General features: G+C 45.7%; 1 protein-coding gene across 2 annotated transcripts in view; it reads left to right on the forward strand.

The window, feature by feature from the left end:
• USP10 (ubiquitin specific peptidase 10) overlaps positions 1-18,021 on the forward strand; it is a 943,776-nt gene extending 925,755 nt beyond the window's left edge. For both annotated transcript variants that reach the window (XM_069636257.1, XM_069636260.1), the window contains one exon: positions 16,912-18,021. In XM_069636257.1, coding sequence (XP_069492358.1) covers positions 16,912-17,099 — 188 coding nt within the window. In that variant the 3' untranslated portion in view covers positions 17,100-18,021. The remainder of the gene's footprint in view (positions 1-16,911) is intronic.
• The last annotated feature ends 3,654 nt before the right edge of the window (positions 18,022-21,675 follow it).

Below are 21,675 nucleotides of genomic sequence, written 5' to 3' on the forward strand. Positions count from 1 at the left end.
CCTTCAACAAATTACCCAGAAACCCTCTACTCAGAGAGGAAGCGGCTCCCGCCGGTCCTTTCGTGGGCAATCTTGTTTTCCCCAGAACCAGTATAATGCAGAAACTGGAATTCGGGACAAGGGTCTAATACCTCCACCACTTATCCACCCAGAGGACAGTGGTAGAGGACGAGGTTCCAATCCCAGAGTCGCTCCGGCCTCTGGTCAGAAATGACCTGCAGATCCAGGTTCCCTCCCATGCTACCACGGTCGGGGGGCATATAACATCTTTCCTTGCTGCATGGGAGGGGATAACAGACCAGTGGGTACTGAAGACGGTCACCCACAGGTTCTGTATAGAATTTGCCCTACCACCCCAATTCAGACCGCCAAGATCAAGACGCCGGACCACCTACATATCCTACTGCAAGAGGTGCAGACCCTTCTAGGAAAGGACGCTATAGAAGTCGTCCCTATTCTACAGATAAACAAGGGTATTTATTCAGTGTACTTCCTTGTACCCAAAAAGGATCTCACAATGCTCCCTGTGCTAGACTTGAGCCCAGCGAACAAGTTTGGCAAACCTCAAACGTTTTTTATGGTCCCTTTACAGGAAGTAATCCCGCTGTTGAAACAGGGGGATGACCTGAAAGACGCATACTTTCATATTTCGATGTTGCCAGCGCACAGGAAATACCTAAGGTTCATGATAGAGGACAAGCACTATCTTTTCAAGGTACTCCCCTTCGACATTGCCTCAGCACCAAAGGTGTTTACAAAGGTACTGGCAGTAGCAGCAACACACCTGCACAGACTATTCGTCCCGGTTTACCCTTACCTTGACGACTGGCTCATAACAGGGGGAGCTATTGAACACTCGGAAGACAATAGACCTCGTATTCAGTCTGGGATTCTCCATCAACAAGAAGAAATCCAGCCTAGACCCCAGTCAAGTCAAACAGTTTCTAGCGGCTCTAATTCGGACAAAAAACAGCCCTTTCTTACCCTCCAACGAGGGGGTTCAAAACATGCTGTTTCAGATCCCTCAGTATGTAGCCAGTCGGGAAGTGACGGTACGCAAGGCCATGCGATTGTTAGGAATGATGGCGTCCTGCATTTACTTAGTTCAATCACGCGCGTCTGCGTCCCATGCAAGAGTGGCTCAACAGCCAGTGGTGTCAGGCCAGCGGACAATGGGAAGATCTGGAAATTCTCGTCAGCTCTCGTTCTCACTCTGCAGGTGGTCGAGGGAAAACCTCTTGAAGGGGGAAACCTTCACCACCCCCGCAGTAGAAGCCACTCTCACGACCGACGCATCTCTCACGGGGTGGGGGGCTCACCTGCTTCAGCAGATGGCGTACGGCGTGTGGTCCCCACAAGTAGCGTCCAACCACATAAATCTGTTGGAGCTATTAGTGGTATTCAAAGCACTGAAAGCCTTTCAGACACAGTTACAGGGGAAGACAGGCCTGATCTTGACAGACAGCACCACACCCATGTACTCCCTGAACAAACAAAGGGGCACACACTCTCCAGGGCTATCCAATTGGATATGGGCTCTCCTGTTGTCCCAACACGTTCCAGGGGAACTCAATCTTCCGCAGACGTGGTCCGCATAGATTTCCCACTGCCCATAGGGTACGAATGGCAACTACGCAATATCATCCGTTTCCGCAGAATGGTGCTTCCCTGAGATCGACTTGTTCGCAACTCTGGAGAACGGTCAATGCCTAGATTACGCCTCCCACAGAACCGCTTGAAGTGGAACAGGCTCTGGATAGCATAGTCAGTGAAATTTGTTTACGCTCTCCCCGCCCCACACCCCTCTTCACCCCCCCGCCCCCCTCACGATTCCCTTACTCAACAAGATTGTGCACAAGATGCACCAGGAACTAGTCACCATGATATTGGTGGCCCCCATGTGGGCTCTCAAACCCTGGTTCTCTCATCTGATGCAGATGACCCTCTCCCCTCCTATGAAACTGCCCTGCCCGTACAACATGTTGTCTCAGGACAGGGAAAACACTGCACCCATGCCTGCAAACTCTGAACTTAGCGGCCTGGCTCCTGAGGTCTTGGAGTTTGGACACCTTCAACTCCCTCAGGGATGTATGGACATACTCAGGGAAGCAAGGAAACCAAACACCCGATACTGCTATTCCAGTAAATGGAAACGATTCGTTATCTGGTGTAATGCCAAGGTTGTCGATCCCACTGACTGCTCTCCTACTCGCTTTATATCGTACCTGCCCCACTTACTGGATTCAGGCCTGGTTTTTAATTCCCTAAAGGTTCATTTAGCTGCTCTCTCAGCCTACACTACGTCACAACAAAAGGTGTTGTGGTGGAAAATACGTTATCAAGGCTTTCATGGAAGGGGTTAAGAGGATTCATCCCCCCCATTTCAAACCCAGCTCCAGGATGGGACTTAAATGTGGTTCTGACTAGATTCATGGGGTCCCACTTTGAGCCTATACATAAGGCAAGTCTAAAAGACCTTACCTATAAGACAGCCTTCCTAGTGGCGATCACTTCTATAAGAAGGGTTAATGAACTAGAGGCCCTTTCAGTAATAGACCCTTTTGTTACTGTTCAGAGATGAGGTGGTTCTGCGCACTCACCCTCGATTTGCCCCTTCATTTATTTCTAAGTTCCATGTGACCCAGTCAATGGAACTACCCACTTTCTTCCATAACCCCACTAACATGGCCGAACGAAACCTACACACATTAGATGTGCGCAGGGCAGTCATGTTTTACCTGGAAAGAACAAAACCTCCGAGAAAAACAAACCAATTTTTCGTTTCTGTGGCAGCTGGCAGAGAAGGGGATCCTGTCTCTAAATCCGCTTTCCTCCATACTTATGGGACATTTCTCCATCCTGTGGGATGGGACTGGAGCACTTTGTAAAAAGCATAACATTTTTCCAAAATGTGTCCTTCCTCTCTTTACGCGGGGTACCGCACGCGGCCGTAACCCTGCACTCCTTAGCTCCGCCCAGCGCATCGCCCATCAGTCTTTTTCTCCACTCGATCGGGACTGGACGCACTTGCATCTTTGAAAGATTTTTTCCTTCCAGTGTTGTCCTCTCCTGCTCCGGCTTAGCGGTCGTGTGGCAGTCTGTTTATGCCGTTTCAGTTAGACTTTCCTATTTGTTCTTCCTGTCAGCGACGCTTTGCTAGGGCGAACCCCATCCTCTTTGTTTAGAGTGTTTAGGTCCGGACAACCGGTGGGACTCGTGTTTTTACTGCGATTCCGTTTTGGTCCGGGCGCTTCAACGTTGTTTAGAGCGGTGGGACGAGGTGTTTCAGCGCACTCCCTCTACGCACTTTCAAACTTTCATCGACGAGAAGCAACGACGCCCGGTGAGTTCTTTATTTTTTAGGGCACCCCGGCCGGGGGACTCCTTCCCGGGATCTTCCCTGTCCGGGAGGAGCATCAAAAGCTCAGTTACCAGGGCTTGCCCTGAGGTGCCTTACAGGCCTAAAAAGTGTACTGGAGTTTTCTCTGAGGGCCTCCGTAAGGGGCCTTTTGACACCGGATTACAATCTGAGGCCCCTCCTGTGGGGGCTGTTTGTGGGCCCAGTTCTACTGAGGCGGCGGGTACTGGAGCTTGCTTCGCGGTCTCCTTGACTGGAGCTTCCCGTAAAGACACCAGTGTTCGCCCTGAGGCCTCTGTGGAGGCTTTCTGTACCAAACTAAAGTTCGAGGCCCTTCGTGAAGGGTCTTTAACCCGGCTCTGGTCCGAGTTCCCTCGTTTGTAGGCTAAGGTGACCGACAGTTCTGAGAGGCCAGTTAAGGTCTTGTCGGTGAGGTGTACTCCTCATCGTTCCCACTCAAGCGGTGACGCCAGTTCTGTCTGACCGGAATTCCTCTGTTACCGGCTTTGCCGAGGTCCTTCCGTTGAAAGCTATTCTGGCTGATAGCATGTCTCAAAAACATTCTAGGCCACACAGTACCGGCTCGGACGATGTTCTTGTGTCAAGGCTAAGATGAAGACCCCCTGACCCATCTGTGGAGACCCCTGTCTAACTTTCACACGTGTCGCAGTTCTCCTCAGGTGCTGACAAAATGGCGGCTAGTCCCGCCAAGACTACGGTGGCCATTTTGGATACCTCCCTTACATCTACGCCATCGGTGCTAGGTGCGGGGAGTAGCATTTCAGGTGAACATCGTTTTCCTTGTGCACATCCCTTTCATCCAGTTTTTGACTGGAACGCTCAGATGCCCCTACCGCACCTCTCTTCCTGCGGCATCTGCGCCTTGATCTATGTTGATAACAGTGGAGAAGGGCCCTCTTGGCAACCCTCTCCCTTATGTCCATGGACTGACTCTGCTCATGAGAGGCCTCCTGCAGTGCCAGATGTTGCGCAGCCTGATCCGGATGTGTCGGACGACGCACAGGGGGATCAGGACAATGAGGACCAGCCCTGCTCTGTTAAAGTCTTTCACGACCGGGTGCTGGACATGTCTTTTGGATGTTCCAGTACCCGAGGCACCCATTCCACAGGCAGGGGTGCTTTTAGGGGCGTTCACCTTGTCTCCTTTGGAGCGCACTGGCTTGTTCTTGCAAAAGGACTTTTTAGCCAAGGTCCATAAAGTCTGGGAGAAACCACACTCTGGACTCTTTGTAAATGAAAAGATTGTGGCTCTTTATAGGCTCCATTCTTCGGAAGAAGTGGCCTTCTGGCCAAAGAGGACCAGCTTCTTGACTCTTTAGGGAGGAAGATTTTCACTAATTCAGCCCTGCTGTTACGTCAAGTTAACGCGGAACTGGTATTGGTGGGGGGGGGGGGCAAATGTGGAAATGTCTGAGTTTGAGGAAATAATTCCCGCTAATAAACTAGAGGATTTTAAAGCAGGATTGTCAGATGCCAGGGTCCTGGCACAGGATATGCTGGAGGCCACGGCGCATCATGTCGACACCTTGGTCCGGGGCCTTATGCTTGGCCTGGACACCTCTCGTCAGGCTTGGCTGCACGCTACCAAGTTCTCTAAAGAGGTGCAGGATAAAGTTCTGTACCTGCCTTTTGATCGCAAGGAGCTTTTTCACTCAACGACAGATGTTGAACTGATTAAGACTAAGGACAGCACCCCAGACCGCCAAGTCCTTGTCTGTCTTGGTGAAACCGCCTTTCAGGGCACAGAGAACGTCTTTGCAGCCTCGGTTTTACTCTGGTTTTAGGGGATTTCTGGATCGGAAGTCCCATAGGGTCGATACTCCCATCAGGAAATTCCCGCCGACGGCAACATCGGGGCAGGTTTTTCTCCCGTTCTTCAGCATCCTCTTCAGGTTCAGGTGGCGGCGCCACCGATAAACCAACTAAATGTAGTTTCTCTGCGCTCGCACGACACCCCGGTGGGAGGGTGCATTGCGTCTCACTGGGAGGCATGGCAGGCCATCACGGAGGACTGGTGGGTCTTGTCATTCGCTTGGGCGGGCTTCCGCTTGCCTCTTTCCCCTACCCCACCCATCAATCCTCCCTTCCAGCAGTCGGGGTCACCCTCCCTCAGAGCCGAGATACCGAAGTTGCTGGATCTCAGAGCGGTGGAACCTGTTCCCCTAGGGGAGCGAGCGGAGGGCTTCTACTGCCGGCTGTTTACGGTGCCCAAACCCAACCAGGCTGGCCTGTGCAGCATCCTAGATCTTTCCCAGTTCAATCTCTCTCTCTACCCCAAGAGAAATTCAACATGATCACGCCCTTTCAGATAAAGTCCACTTTACAGAAGGGCGATTGGCTCAGCATGGTGGACCTTCAGGATGCTTATATGCATATTCTGATTTGGAGTCTGCATGTATTTGGAAGATTGGCTGCTGCGCAGTCCTTGTCCTCAATCAGCCTTGAGCAATCTTCATTCTCTCCTCCAGCTCCTGTTCTATCTTGGGCTGTCGGTGAATTGGCGGAAATCCTCCATGATGGTCTTTCAGGACCTGATTTTCCTGGGTTTTCGGTGGAACACGATCGACTGCAGAGTATATCTGACCAGGGACAGAATGGCGGATCTGTTGGCCACGTGTCAGGTGTTTGCGCAGTCAGAGAGCATGTCGGCCTGGTGGTCCCAGTGGCTTCTGGGCATTATGGCCTCATGTGCGCTGGCTCCTCCTCGTCTCAAGATGAGGCAAACACAGATGGCTCTTCCGAGTTCTTGGTGCCAAGCAGTGGACCGACACTACAAAATGATTCCTGTTCCATTTTTCATGAGAGCGGACCTTGTGTGGTGGTCGTCTCTCAGCAATTTGTAGGTGGGCGCAGCCTTTCAGGATCCCGGCCTACTAGTGACAATCACAACGGACTCTTCCCTGCTGGGATGGGGTGCAAAGTTGGACCTTCTTCAGGTTTCAGATCTCTGGTCACCGCAGGACAAACTCCTTCATATAAATCACTTGGAGCTCATGGCGATCCTCCTGGCGCTCAAAGCGTTCCAGCCTGTCATTGTCAACAAAGTAGTTTGGATCCACACGGACAATGTGGTGTCCATTTTGTATATCAACAAGCAAGGGGGTACCAAGTCTGCCCCTCTTGTGGATCTTGCCGTTCAGATATGGGAATGGGCAGTTCAGCATGGCATCTTGCTGGTGGCAGTGCACATCCCGGGTCAGCTGAATGTTACTGTGGATGCCCTCAGCCGACGTACAATGGTCGGCTACGAGTGGGAACTGAACTCGGAGGTCCTCTTGCAAATCTTCCGGTGTTGGGGCACTCCAGAAGTGGACCCCTTCCCAACGGCGTCAAACAGGAAACTTCCCCTGTATGCCTCAAGGAACTGGCTGGGAGCCTCCTCTCTGGGGGATGCCCTCGAAATTCCCTGGCTCAATATGAGAGCCTATGCTTTCCCACCTCTGCCTCTGATTCATCGGACGCTGTGCAAGCTGAGGAGCACAGTGAAGTGTTCTCTTCTGCTCATAGCACTGTGGTGGCCGGCCAGGTTTTGGTTTTCAGAGCTTCAGCATCTGTCGGTGTGCACCGATCAGGCTTCCGCTGGTCCCCGAGCTGCTTCACGAGAGAGATCGGCAGCTGTGGCACACCTCAACTTGTCTGCTGGTAACATGCTTATTATGCAGGCAGCCAGGAAGCCCTCGATGAGATCTCAATACAGGAGCCATATGGCTTTGGTTCTGCCACTGGTGCTTAGCCAGACAGCTGGACCCCAGGGGGGCTACGACCGACACAGTGCCGTCCTTTGTCTCATCTAGCAGAGTCGGGCATCCATGTCTTGACATGCAGGACTCATCTTTCGGCTGTTGCTGCATACCTAACCACAGATCAGTGCTCTTTTTCACTGTCAAACCCAGTGGTTAAAAGGCACTTTGCGCGTCTCATGCATCTTTACCCTCCTGTTCGCAAACCACATCCGACGTGGGATCTAAACGTGGTCCTTACGGCCTTGTGCCATAAGTTCTTTGAGCCAATGGCTACTGTAGATCTTAAGCACCTTTCGTGGAAAGTGTCCTTCTTGGTCGCTGTGACTTCGGCAAGACGTGTGAGTGAGCTCCAGGCCTTGTCGGTGGAGCATCCCTTTCTGATTTTTCATAAGGATAAGGTTGTCCTGAGGACGAATCCTTTCCTTCCAAAAAGTAGTCTCTGATTTTCATCTGAATCAGTCAATCTCCTTGTCTGTCTTCTTTCCAGACCCAGCCTCGGAGGCTGAGAGGGTTTTGCATTGCCTGGATGTTAGAAGAGCTCTTAAATTCTATCTGGACAGAACATCTGAATTTAGGAGTTCTTCTCAACTCTTGGTGACCTTCTGTAATCCGCAGGGTAAACGGGCCACCAAAGCAACCATTTCCAGATGGATCACTGCCTGTATTATGGAGTCTTACGCTGTTCAAGGTCTTAAACCTCCAAAAGGGGTTCATGCACATCTGGTATGGGGTCAAACAGCTGCTGTTGCCTTTCAAAAGTATATCCCCTGGGAGACCATCGCAAAAGCGGCTACCTGGTCCTCTCCATCGGCTTTTTGTAAACACTACTGTTTGGATCTGAGCTATAGGTCTGATGCTCAGTTTGGCCAGGGTGTGCTTAAAAACCTTTTTCAGTAAAGAGTTTTCCATCCACCCGTAATTCCTGTGAGGAGTGCTTGGGAATCTCCCATAAGTATGGAGGAAAGGGGACAGGACATAGGAGTATAATAAGGTAAATCACCGTAGTGACCACCTTACTCCTAGTCCATAGTCCTCTTTCCTCCATACGCCTGCACGACCACCGTCCTGTCTAATAAGGTTCCTTTGTTATTGCTTAAAGGCGATAGAAAAGAACTGATGGGCGATGTGCTGGGCGGAGCTAAAGAGGGTGGGGTTACGGCCACGTTGAGTACCCCGCGTAAAAAGAGAGGAACGACACATTTTTGAAAAATGTGATGCTTTTTACTAAGTGCTCCGGTCACGTCCCACAGGACGGAGGAATGTCCCATGAGTATGGAGGAAAGGGGACTATGGACTAGGAGTAAGGTGGTCACTACGGTGAGTAACCTTATTATTCTAGGTCTGATTCTCAGGTGGGACAAGCAGTACTGAGACATCTTTTCACTACTGTTCCTTCTCACAGCCCACCTCCAACTCCGGGTACTGCTCGCTAGTCTATGTACAGCATGTGATTCTAAGCAGATTAACAAGCATCAGAAGACATGCATTACTCACCGTAATATAGCATATCTGATGATTGTCTGCTTAGATTCACAGGTGCCCTCCCTTCCACCCCGCTCGGGTGGAAGGAACATAGACGTCTTACTACTTTCTCGTTTATGTACTCACTCACGATAGGCCTTCGGCTCCTTCATGGCAGAAAAAAAACAATCGGAGGGACCTCGGCGCATGAGGGATTTTGGGTACACTACACGTCACAGTAGGGATAGTGTAACAGACACGCCTATGCCGACTTCCCCTTCCGATCCTCGAAGGACAAGATGCAATGCTCTGCGGTGACCACTTGATGTCGGCCCATATGCGCACAGCATGTGAATCTAAGCAGGATCAGCGAAAGCACGGATCAGCCACTTCTCAAAGAGGTAGGCAGAACAAGTTCCAACAATGACTGACAGGTGGGAGGAAATGTGGTGTTTTTCCCCAGCAAGTGGAAAACAATAACAAAGGACAGGTGGTTGTTAGATGCCATACACTTGTTGGAATTCAAACACTCACAAATCCTGTTACCTCCCATAAAGGTATCACACCCGCACCTTCATATTCTACAACAGGAGGTGCGTCAAATGTTTAAGGAACGGGCAATCGAAAGGGTGCCTCGTTCGGCAAAGGGAAAAGGAGTATACTCCAGGTACTTCATCAACAAAACCAGACTGGAAGTGGCGTCCTATCCTGGACTTGTGAATGCTAAACAAAAACATTAAAAAGCAGAAGTTCAAGATGGTGACACTTCAGGACGTAATGAAGGCCATTCAGCCTCACAAATATCTGGTGGCGTTAGACCTCCAGGATGCGTATTTCCACATTCCAAAACATCCAAGACACCAAAAGTATATCCGGTTCAAGGTCGGCGAAAGCCACTACTAGTTTAAAGTACTTACTTTCGACCTAAAATCAGCACCCAGGACGTTCACAAAATGCTTAGCACCAGTAAGCAGCGTTTCTTAGAAAGCAGGGCCACCACGTCTAGCCATATCTGGACTGGTTGGTACAAGGTCCAACTTATCAGCAGACCATGTTTTCTCTGAGACAAACAGAAGCTCTTCTCCAATAAATGGGATTTGCAATAAATTACACCAAATCTTGCACAGTTCCGTCAAAACGTTTGGTGTTCCTGGGTGCGCAGTTCCTCACGGACCAAAGTCTCGTCAGGCCCTCTTAAAACAGGGTGAAAAACATTGATAACCCTAGCAAAAACCTTCACTCCAAGCAAGCGACTCATGGTGCGCACATACATGGCTCTCCTAGGGACCATGTCTTCCTGCATCCCTCTATTCGTCCATTGCAAGCTACATATGCAGCCAGTACAAACGTTTCTATCCACCAGATGGTCCCAAAACCAGGGGTCCTGGGGTCAGACAAGATCGCCATCACTCACACTCTCAACTGCACTAAAATGGTGGATATACCACTACTGCAACATTGTGAAGGTGATGTCCCTTTTGGAAATCCATCCCCCACTTTAATGTGTTTTAACTATGGGGCGGTACTGTGGGCTCTGAAATCCTTCCTCCCTCTAATCAAACATTCAGTGGTACGAGTCCTCGCGGACAACACAATAACAATGTTTTATCTGAGGAAACAAGGCAGAACGCGGTCAAACACCCTGTCCCAAGAAGCACCAACCATTTGGCACTGGGCCATCTGCAACAATATTATGCTCCAATTATTCCACCTCCCGGGGATAAAAAACAAACAAGCGGATACACTCAGCAGGGCTTCATCGCAGTCCCACAAATGGCAACTGCATCACAACCAGATATCCAAAACCTTCTCGACATAGGGACAGCCTCCTCTGGACCTTTTCACCACTCGGAGAAACAAGCATTGCAAGAAATGAAGAGCCAGTTCCCTCATCCTGACTCTCAGGGGGGCGCATTCTCTTCCCCTTGTACCTGAATGTTCGCATATGCGTTCTCTCTAATCAGGAAGACAATACGGATGAAACGCAAATATCACTGCAGGATAATCCTGGTAGCCCCGTACTGTCCCAGACAGACCTGCTTCTCGGACTTCCTTCAACTGGCGGCGGACAATCCAATCCATCTAGGTTCTCACGCCAATCTTCTGTCACAAAATGACAGGGTGTTTCTGCACCACGATCCGGGCTCCCGCATATTAACAGCGTGGTTCCTGGCCACTCCGAATTCGGCCACTTAAACATCCCTCAAGACGGCTGAAGCATTCTAGCGGCGGCTAGGGCTCCGTCCACTAACATTTCCTACAACCACAAATGGAAAAGGTTCTGTACATGGTGTGCACGGCAGGTTCTTCCCTACCTTCTCAAATTGGCGCAAGGTCTAGCGATCTGCTCCATAAAGTTGTACTTGGCGGCAATTTCTAGATTCACAAGGAAAAGAGGCTCTCCTCCTCTCTACAGTGACAGGCTACTCAAACACTTCCTGAAATGTCTTTTTCGTACTTTTCCTCCAAAGAAAAAGATTCTATCTGTATGGAGCCTGAATCTAGTCCTGGCTGGTTTTATGAAAACTCCTTTCGAACCTCTATCAACAGCACACATCAAGTTTGTGACCTGGAAGGTGGCATTCTATATAGCCATTACATCCTCTTGACAGGTTTTGGAGCTACAAGCTCTAGTAGTAGATCCTACATATCTCTGATTCGCAAAAGACAAGGTGATGCTTTCCACAAATCCTCACCTCATCCCAAAAGTGGCATCATTTTCACAAGAATGCAACCATAAGTCTGCCTACATTCTTTCAAAATGCCACTTTACCAGCACATCCCTGGATGTGAAAAGGGCACTAAAATATTATTTCGACCAGACAAAGTAATTTAGATCTACTAAACAGCTTTTTGTCGTCTTTGGCCCATCCAAAAAGGGAAAATTCATTTCAAAACAGGGCATTCCAAGATGGATTTCATCTACAATCTCCTTCTGCCACTCGAAGGCCAAAAGTCCTCTGCAATCTGCGGCTAGAGCACGTTCTACAAGAGGTACGGCTGCCTCTGCGGCTCTCTGGTCCATAGTGCCCATCAAATACATTTGCCAGGCGGCAACATGGGCAGTGCTACACACTTTTACCAGGCACTTCTGCTTACATGAACAGCACGCTGAAGACGTGTGCATGGGACGAGCAGCCCTTCAACGACTTTTCCCGTAAGGTAAGCCCTGCAGCTTCCAGGGTATTTTTTCTTATACCTATGTAGATCTACAACTCGCATTGGCGCTGAAAATTTGCAAGTATCTCATTTCTGTTTGCCTGTTTTAGCTCCTCCTAACATGTATACTGCTTTGAAATCTATTCACATGTGAATCCATGAAAGATCCAATGCTGGAAAAGGGGGTAGTTTCTTACCTGTAACTCCATTCCTCCAGCGTTGGTATCTTTCATGGATTCTCATGTGCCCTCCAGCCTACGCCCTACAAGCAAACATCCTTTACAAGGGAATATCCTCCAGCTGGAGTGGTTAAAATCTGAGGGGAAGCTGCTGGGGCGGAGCTATAGACTCAACGTCCTATTGGTGGGGACCAAAAGCACCCACAACAATGTTGATGGGGCACTTGGTGTGAAATTTTTCCGTAGGTAAATTACTGAATTAAAGTAACCAGGGATTTCCAGCCTGACGACTGGGAATACTCACAGCATGTGAATCCATGAAAGATACGAACGCTGGAGAAATGGAGTTACATGTAAGAAACTACTCCCTTCCTTGTGCCAACAAAAGACTTAACCATGTTTCCTGTATTAGACCTGCGCCCAGTGAACACATTTGTCAAACCACAGAAGTTTTGCATGACAACACTCCAGGAGGTAATTCCTCTTTTAAAGGAGGGGGGGGGGGATTTCATGGCAACATTGGATATGAAAGATAAATACTTTCATATTTCAATGTTCCCATTGCACAGAAAGTATCTGCGCTTCCAGATAGCGGGAGAGAACTGCCAATTCAAGGTACTACCCTTCGGCAAAGCATCCACTCCAAGATTGTTCACAAAGGTACTAGCAGTGCTAGCGGCGCACTTCACGCAGAGAGTCAATCCCAGTGGACCCTTATATAGATGACTGGCTGATAACAGGGGAGAGTCCTCAAATATGCAAATACAACACCCAAAGAACAATCCATCTACTGTTCCAATTGGGATTCTCTAACCACGAGAAAGTCTAGTTTTGTCCCCAGCCAAGTAAAATGATGTCTGGGAGCAATCATAAAGACTCCAGAGGAGTTAATCCTTTACCTCAAACGAGAGTACAACACATGTTTGAAGTACTTCATTATATAGCTGGTTGCCATAGAATTCCGGCACTTGAATCTTCACAAAGGTGTATGGATATCCTCAAGGAAGCACGTAACCCAACACTAGACACCGTTACTTTAACAAGTGGAAAAGATTTGTTGTCTGGTGCAGATCACACAATTTAAATCCAATTGAATGTTCACCATCTAACCTTCTCCACTATATGCTTTACCTTCAAGACTCTGGCTTAGTGTTTTATTCCATCAAAGTACATGTAGCAGCCCTATCTGCTTACACTACTTCTAAAAACAAAGTATCTTGGTGGAAGGTTCCTGTTATCAAAGCATTTATTGAAGGAGTAAAGAGACTATACCCTCGCATCTCAAACCTTCCACCAGGTTGGGTCCTTAATGTTGTCCTCACAAAGCTCATCAGTCTGCCTTTTGAACCAGTGCAAAAAGCCAGCCTAAATATTTAACTTACAAGACTGCTTTTCTAGTAGCTATCACCTCTGTAATACGAGTCAGTGAGCTACAAGGCACTCTTAGTACAAGACCCTTTCATTGTCATCCACAAGGACAAAGTGGTTCTTAGAACACACCCTAGGTTCTCACCTCAATTCATATCCAAGTTCCATGTTAAACAGTCCATTGAACTACCTACTTTTTTCCAAAAACTGGCAATCTCAGCTGATGGAAGCCCCCCCATACTTTGGATTTAAGGAGGGCCGGCTTGTACAACATGAACAAAACTAAACCTCTAATGAAAACGGACCAAGTCTTTGTTTCCATAGCACCCGGTAGGGAATGAGATCATATTTAAATAAACGCCATCTCCAGATGGATAGTCAAATGCATACAGCTTTGCTACTCACTATCAAAAAAGACTATCTTTCACACACCAAGAGATCACTGTACCAGAGGTACAGGAGCTACTTTAGCATTTATGGCAAATGTACCCCTAGATGCAATTTGCAAAGCAGCTACTTGGTGCTCCATACATACATTCAGCATTGCCACACACTCTAAAGCAGACTCACAGGTGGGACAAGCGTGCTAAAACATCGATCTGCCACTGTATCGTCTCACAACACACCTTCTCCAGGTACTGCTCGCTAATCTATGCATAACATGTGATCTAAGCAGATCCACAAGCCTCAGAAGCATTTGTTACTCATGGTAATCATATTACTGATGCTTGTAAGATTCACAAACATCGGTAGAAAACCTCCACTGCCACCAGCCCCACAGATGAACTGATCACTGTAACTAGAAAGTTACAGGAGAAGTGGAAAAAGGATGCACTGTGTCCCCTCAGCACTTCACACAAGATGGGGTGTGCCGATTCCACAAAATAAGTCAAGTAGTATAAAGAGTATCCCACTGTGCTTGGGAGCAGCTGTTATCACGAGGAAAGTAAAAAGTGCAATACAAGGAGGTCCCAGCAACACTGTACAGAAAGTGCTGTGTGCTGCAATAATACATTTCAGATGCCTTAAACGTTGGAGGAAAGCATAACTCCCAAATGGTACAACCAAAAAGGTTGAAAAGGGTTCCCAGAGGTACAGTAAAAGACTGTTTGGAAAAAGGTTCCCATTCCCTCGGGAGAGCTGATTAAAAATTTTTAAAAAATCCAAGAGACCAGCAAAGTGTGCTAGGGGACTCGCACGTAGGGAGAATTACATCCAACAAGGAAATTCTATCTAACACGAACCCATGCTTTTCACCTAAATTCATCTAAAAATGTTAACCAATCCAGCGAACTGCCATCCCTTTGCCAAAACCCATAAAATGGAGGGGAAAAGGTGATTCACACGTTAAACGAAAGGAGGACAATCACCTGCAAAGGGAAAAAGAAATCTTCAATACAAGACAATTATCTGTGTCTTTTGCTACTGGTATGGAGGGTGATCCAGTTACCAAGTCTATACAACTCTACTAGCAGAAAAGACTCTAGGGTTTATACCTATGGCAGGCTCAGCACAGGGCCTACTCTGGCATTTATAGCCAATGTACCATTGGAGAAATCTGCAAAGTGGAGATCAGTTCACATTTTCACTCCCCACTACTGTGTCAACACACAGGCAAGGCCAAACTCACAGATGGGACAGGCAATACTTTAACCTATTCTTTCCACTGTCCCAACGCGCCCTCCCACTGCTTGTTAATCTAAGCATATTCCGAAGATCCAGAAAAAAAATATTACTTGCTAGTAATTGTCTTTCTGAAGCTTGCATTTGCTTAAAATCGTATGCTCCCACTCTCGACAAAAACCATCTGAGGAGTCAACCCATAAAGGATTTATGGGTACATGTACATGTAGGATAGGGATAGTGTGATGGGAACGCCTCTGTTGATGCCTCTTTTTTAGACTTTGATAAAACTGTTATACTCTGAGCCAACCACTAGATTGCAGACTATGCAAAGCATGTGATTCTAAGCAGATACAAGCTTCAGAAATACGATTGTCCGAACCTCCTCAGTCAATTCAAAGGATGTGATAGATTGGGTGTTGAACCCGTCGCGTAGTTGATGAATTCTTCCGGCCAACGTATCTCTCAGGAGTAACAAAGGACAGACTGAGAGATCTATGGACTGAAAGAGTGGTTGGACGCTCTGGAACCCAGCTGGCTGTAAAGCAAAAGGCGTAGAATCAGTACACAATACAATGCAACACTTGACAGTAGTGCAAATAAGGCAACTCCAAGGCTGACCTGGGTTTGAATGTTCTTCTCTAAACATACACCAGTATGTTGGTACTGACCCCTCTATTCCCAGCCACAGGAAGGCGCAACCATGAAAACAGGCGAGTAGATAAGCAAACCAAACTTAGGTATCTACGTGAATTTGAGCACTGATAATGAACTAAGTTACATGATGCAACAAGATTGGGGATGTCTTACCATATGGTGCAGTGAAAGCAGTCCATTGACATGTACCACCTTCTTCAGGGACAAACAGTCTTGCAAGCTTCCCTGTCCCGACGGCACGAGGATGCCTAATTTCCAGAGCAGTGCTTAATTAGGAAGTCTCAAGTTCAAGCACTCTTTTCCCTATCCCCGCCGGCACGAGATGCCTAAATCAGGTCTGTGCTCCAGAAGAAAGTCTCAAGTTCACAATCTGTAGTATTCCGCGTGGAAATGAAAAACAGCAATATTGTAGTACTTAAGCAATCCGTGCACGATCTACATCGACAACGTAGCGTAGAAGTCACGACAAGCCGTGAGGCAAAAGGAAATCCGTGGGCGAGCCAGGTCGGGGTGGTAACAACGATGACGAAAACCAAGGGGCAAAGCAGTTAGCAAATCCGGTACACAGGCAGAAGGTCATAAACTTGGTATCAAGAAGTTCCGTAAATGAGGCAACCGCTGAATGAATGAAAAATTCAGAAGCACTGCCACAACGTTTGAGGCGGGGCTTTATTGGAGATCACCTGATCTGCTGTAGACGAAGCAGCCTTAGTGGCTTGTTTGCAAACGGGTGCGCCGCTCACCAAAGGCGCCATGGCAACCCCCAGTGCGCCCGGAAAGATGTGCCTCGTAAGGGAGACACGCCCACACATGGTCCAGAATGCAGAAGTCTTTGCCTAGTTCTCCCCGACAGCTGTTTAGCTTTCCATGGCAACCCGGGAGGGATATGGGGATATGACTAGAAGGCCGGATAGAACCATGCAGCAATCTGTGACCTGATGGTCTGTGGCATGATGGTTTCCTGACATATTACTGGTAAGTAATATTTGTCATATGTTTCAAATTGACATTGGTTCCATCAGACTAATTACAGATTTGTGTGGCTCATTTGAAAATAGCATTTTCTGTTTGTGTTTGGTGCAAAACCGTTAATAGCTGGATGGTCTGATTAAGGGTTTACCAGTTTAGCAATTTCTCTATTTTCCAGTTCGGTATTAACAACGAATATTGTCAAAATTATAAAATGTTGAGTTATAACGACATCAGTTTATTTTAACCAATAATGCATACACTACAACATATTTTAAAACGTAATGTTAAAAAACTGCATTTAATGAAGATAAAATGCGCAGATATAAATCTGAATTAATCTTTCAAATATAATTTTGTCACCATTCCACAGTTGTCTACCACCATGGGAACAGTGCAACAGGTGGCCATTACACTACAGATGTCTTCCAAATTGGTCTTAATGGCTGGCTGCGCATTGATGACCAATCAGTTAAAGTGATTAACCAGTACCAGGTGGTTAAGCCGTCTGCTGACCGAACAGCCTACCTCCTGTACTATCGTCGAATGGACCTGCTTTGAAATGTCCTCCTCTACACTGTGTGCCCGCACGCCTGATACCTGCTTCTTGACTGCAAGCTCTCACTAGCTTTATTCCTCCCCTTGCACCTCTTTTTGACCAGCTCCTATACAGTGCATCTTTTTCTCTTTAAAACTCCCTCCCCCACATGCAACTTTGGAATAGTTAACCTTGGAGCCTGTTTAATGACTATCCATGCCCATACATGCAAATAATACAAATAGGGTGAGAGGAAGAGCTAAAGCTTGGACTAAAAAAAAATCAAAGTAATTTAAAAAAAAAAGCATTTTATATTTCCAGAGATAAATAGGGTCTAACCTATGATAGATAATATAGTGGGATTTGAAACAATGTTCCCGGTTCTAATTTTTTAGTAGAACAAACCCTGTACCAGCAACAGCATTTTTAGATTTCTGTGAAAAAACATTTTATCTTAAAAAGTTGCTATCTTTCCCCTAAAGAGTTGGATCAGTGATTACAAAAACATATGTATATAAAAATATGCAAACAAGTGTGTCAGAAGGAAAGTAATATGCTTCTGAATAAAGCATTAAATGAGCTTTAAAAGTGCAATGTGGCCAGGTTCCTAACATGGTTCATAAAACATTAACAATTGTGTGATTGGGAAACCCGCTTTAAGGACTCTGACTCATTGCAGATCAAATATTTGAAGTTGAGATGATAGTCTATATATAGATGGGTGATTGTAATGTTATTGCTGTTGAAAACGTTCAAACTGCAATTATGCTTCTGTGTACACAAGATTTTAAACAAATGGGCAAACAATGAAGATTAATATTCCTTTTAAGTCTGCTTTGTTTAACTTTGCTGTCTGCTCCTATAATGTTTATTTCCTAATTGTACACAATTTAGTGATACCTAGGGGTAAAAAGTTGTCGCCCATCAATAAAAAACAAATTACAATGTTGGTGTGGGTATGCATTTCTTGTAGGTGGTAAACCTACAGCATATGTTCTTGAAAAGCCATCTTCAATCCCAGAGGGTTCCTATGCCCTTTTGATAAAGCAAGCAACCAAACGAGCACATTCATTTTAATTGTTCACAAATATTCACAGTTCTACTCATCTTTAATTGTACACTATCACAGACTACATATACTATTGTGCAGTTCCTTTTCCATAAAATGGATTTTAATTGTAAACTATTTTGAAAGGCGAGTAGAGCCCCAAATCTAAGCATTGGTGTATAGTTTTCTGAGTCACAAGAGCTGTTAAATATAGTATGTATTTAGTTTCCCAGTTTAACCTCAGCTTGTTATGCATGCATTTCCCCTGAAATGCTGCATCTATTCAGATAGTTAACATTTGTTTGGTTCGAACAGATTTATATCTGAATACCTAAGATTTAATGTACATATTAATGATAATTTAGTGTGATAAATACAGCGTATGTATGTATTATGTTAAAGGAGAAATTGTATATTATATGCTCAACAACAATGATTCCGGGCAGGGCCATCTCATTGCTTTTATCCTACGGAGGTAGATGCATTGAATTAAGCAATAGGCCCGAGCGGGGGAGGGGCATTACCACTTCAGGTAATGCCCCGGGGCCCATAGTTACAGGCTCGAGCTAAGCGAAGCAGCCCTTGATGTGCTTTGCATGATAAGCTCGGCATCAAAGTACTAGGGTGGAATGGTGTATGAGAGCATCCACCAAAATAGTTTCTATACTTTTGCTCTAAAGCTTTAAATTCCTGGTAATTTGAAATGCAATAGCATTCAATAAATTGTACTGTTTTGGAATTAAATATCAGCAATGTCTGTTTCACCAAGAGTCAATACAATATTTGAGAAAGGGAAGGGTGCTAAAAAATGGAAAATGCTTTAAAGAAATCACCAATCATTCTTCCAATAGGAGAAACATGCTTAAAACCAAGTAACCATTGTTTTAACAAGTCTTGCAAAGTCTAGCCTTGTGGGTGTAAACAAAGATCTGTGTAAAATGTAAAAACAAATCAAAATAAATGAGGGTCTGTCTGGTTGCCATCAACTGATCTCTGTGTCCCAAACCAAGTATTTCCCAAATCTCAGGGGGGTAGTACAAAGTTACTTGTCTTCACATTACATTTTACTCTTAATGAGATTTGTAGTTGCCCAGCATTTTATAAAGACCAGAAGCTTTGAGGAGACAACCTTGTTCTTGAACTGATTTGAGCAGAACGTTTAAGAAAAGGAGTCGTGATTCTAAACAACCTTCACAATAACATTATATTGTAGATCATACTTTGTGGTTATGGAGTTGGAAGGGACAATAGAATAACTGAGGCGTTGCATCCTGAAGTGTTGGGCCAAGCCTGCTATTAATGGCCCACTAACCAAGTTAGGGGCCGATTTGATGTGAGGGCCCCTTAACGTGGACTGAGCTGCCGTTGCCAGCATTGTGGGAACACCTACACGTGTAAGATCGCCATTAGCACCAATAAACACTAGACATGTGCTAAGGCCTGTCTTTAAATTAAAAATAAAACATAGCAAATCTATATATTCAACGTTGCTCTGTTCTAAAGAAGTTCCTTTTCTATGGGACTCTGGGTTGTGCTAAAAAAAACATGTGCAATGAGCAGCTTTATTGGCTGTGGCACCCGGACAGGATGCTAATGTGCATTGAAGAGGTTTCCCACTATTTAAGCCATAGTGGGGTGACTGGTTGCTATAAAAATGTTGGCCTTGATTGAAGTAGAAGTAATCGATCCAAGTAGTCTGTTGCATTTATGGAGGTTGTTTAAGAGTGAAGTTCCTCATCTCTACTTTTCTGTGGTCCACAAATCTTTTTAAACATGCTAAGTTGATGATGGGTGATTGAAGCTCAATTTTTATGTTCTATTTTTGGTAGATCTCTTTCTCTAACGGTAGCTTTCTGGTCAAGTCCATATCTAGCATTATCAGCCTGCCCGCCTATGTTTGATAAATGGTTGATGCAGATGAATGGGTATTTTTGGACGGTTTACAGAGTCTCGGGACATCATGTGAAGTTATATTCAAGGCATCAAAAATTATATTAAACACGTTTTGGAGTTCTCTGCATCATCGATTTTCTTGAGGACTCGGTTTATATTTTAATTTGAGAAAACCAAAGTCTAATAGGTTGTTTCCTTCTGAGACTTGATCCAGCATCCATATCCTCTGATACCCATATTCTCAAATACTCTGATACTCTTGAATATTGGGAAAACCAGAGCCCCTTAGATCAATACTGCGATATACCCATAGGGATCTTTGCTTTATTCCCTTCTTCCCACAAGTGTTAAAAAAGTTATACATTCTGGATATTAAATGTTTTACGGCGTTCTGGCCACAACATACTAAAGAGATGAACCAATTTTGGTAGGAGAGTCATTTTAATCTAACTTTCTAATTTAATTTGAATATAAATTTGAGAGATTTGATTTACATCTGTCATTATTTGGATTCCCAAATATTTAAATCCCTTTTCGGCCCAATGTCTCAAAACAGTCTTTTGTGGCATTAAGAGGTCAGGGGAAAGAGGTCAGAGGAAACCTTTCGGTTTTCAATGTTATTCACATTAAACCCGGTACTTTTCTGAACTAATTTAGTATTCCTGTCAATCTTTCGAAGCACCTTTCCAGATCAGACACGGGAAGCAACAAATCATCTTCATAAAGGATGAGTTTATATATAAATATGTATATATAACCCCTGCAATCCACAACTTTAATTTCTGTCTCATTACAAATTAGGATAGGTTGGGGTTAAATAAATAGATCATATAGCAGAGTGGATAATGGACATCCCTGTCTTATGCCCCTTGTGATTCAAATATCGTTGAAGTAATCCGGTTCACTGACACTTGGGCGTCTGATTTTATTATTTAAGGCATCAAATGGACTTAAAAATGTGAGACCATACCCAATCCTGCTTAGAATTTGGTGAAAATGCGGCAAACATATTCATTTATTTATTGGTCACTTGTTAGGCGCTTATACAATTAGCAAAACTGTTTCAAAGTGCCCACAGGGCAACAGGGTGGGGAACAGGCAAAGGTAGACAATACATTACAACAAAGATACATAATTGAATTACAAGTACAAACAAATCAGAAGAATAACAGGGAGGGGAAGACAAACCTACTTGGCCTTGTGAGTGTTAAGAATGTGTAAATGCGGAGCGGGGTAAGGGATGATATAATAGTATTATATAGCAGATATACACAATGTGTTGCAAAGTGCTTCAAGGCAAGGGTGTGAACAAGGGAAAATACAATGACATTCTTACAGGCCATGAACAATAAGTATGTGAAATTAACTATCGTACTCGGTTTGGCGATATTTCAGATAGTGCAGGAGCTAAGACATGGATAAGAAAGGGAGGGGGAGAGTAGGAAGGTAATGGAAACAGACAGGTGACTACTGTACTAGGCCTGATGTCATTTCTGGTCGAGCCAGAGATTAACAGAAGGTGAGGTAGAAGGGGTGCCGAAAGGGAGGGGAGTTACAAAACAAGCGACTATCGTACTAGACCTAGCAACATTTCAGATGGTGCTGGGAGTGGGTGAGGGGGAGACAATTAGGCGGAGGGGGAAGAGACAAACACGGTT

Source organism: Ambystoma mexicanum, chromosome 1q (genome assembly GCF_040938575.1).
Source record: "Ambystoma mexicanum isolate Mex_15411 chromosome 1q, UKY_AmexF1_1, whole genome shotgun sequence".
Classification (NCBI taxonomy): Eukaryota; Metazoa; Chordata; class Amphibia; order Caudata; family Ambystomatidae; genus Ambystoma; species Ambystoma mexicanum.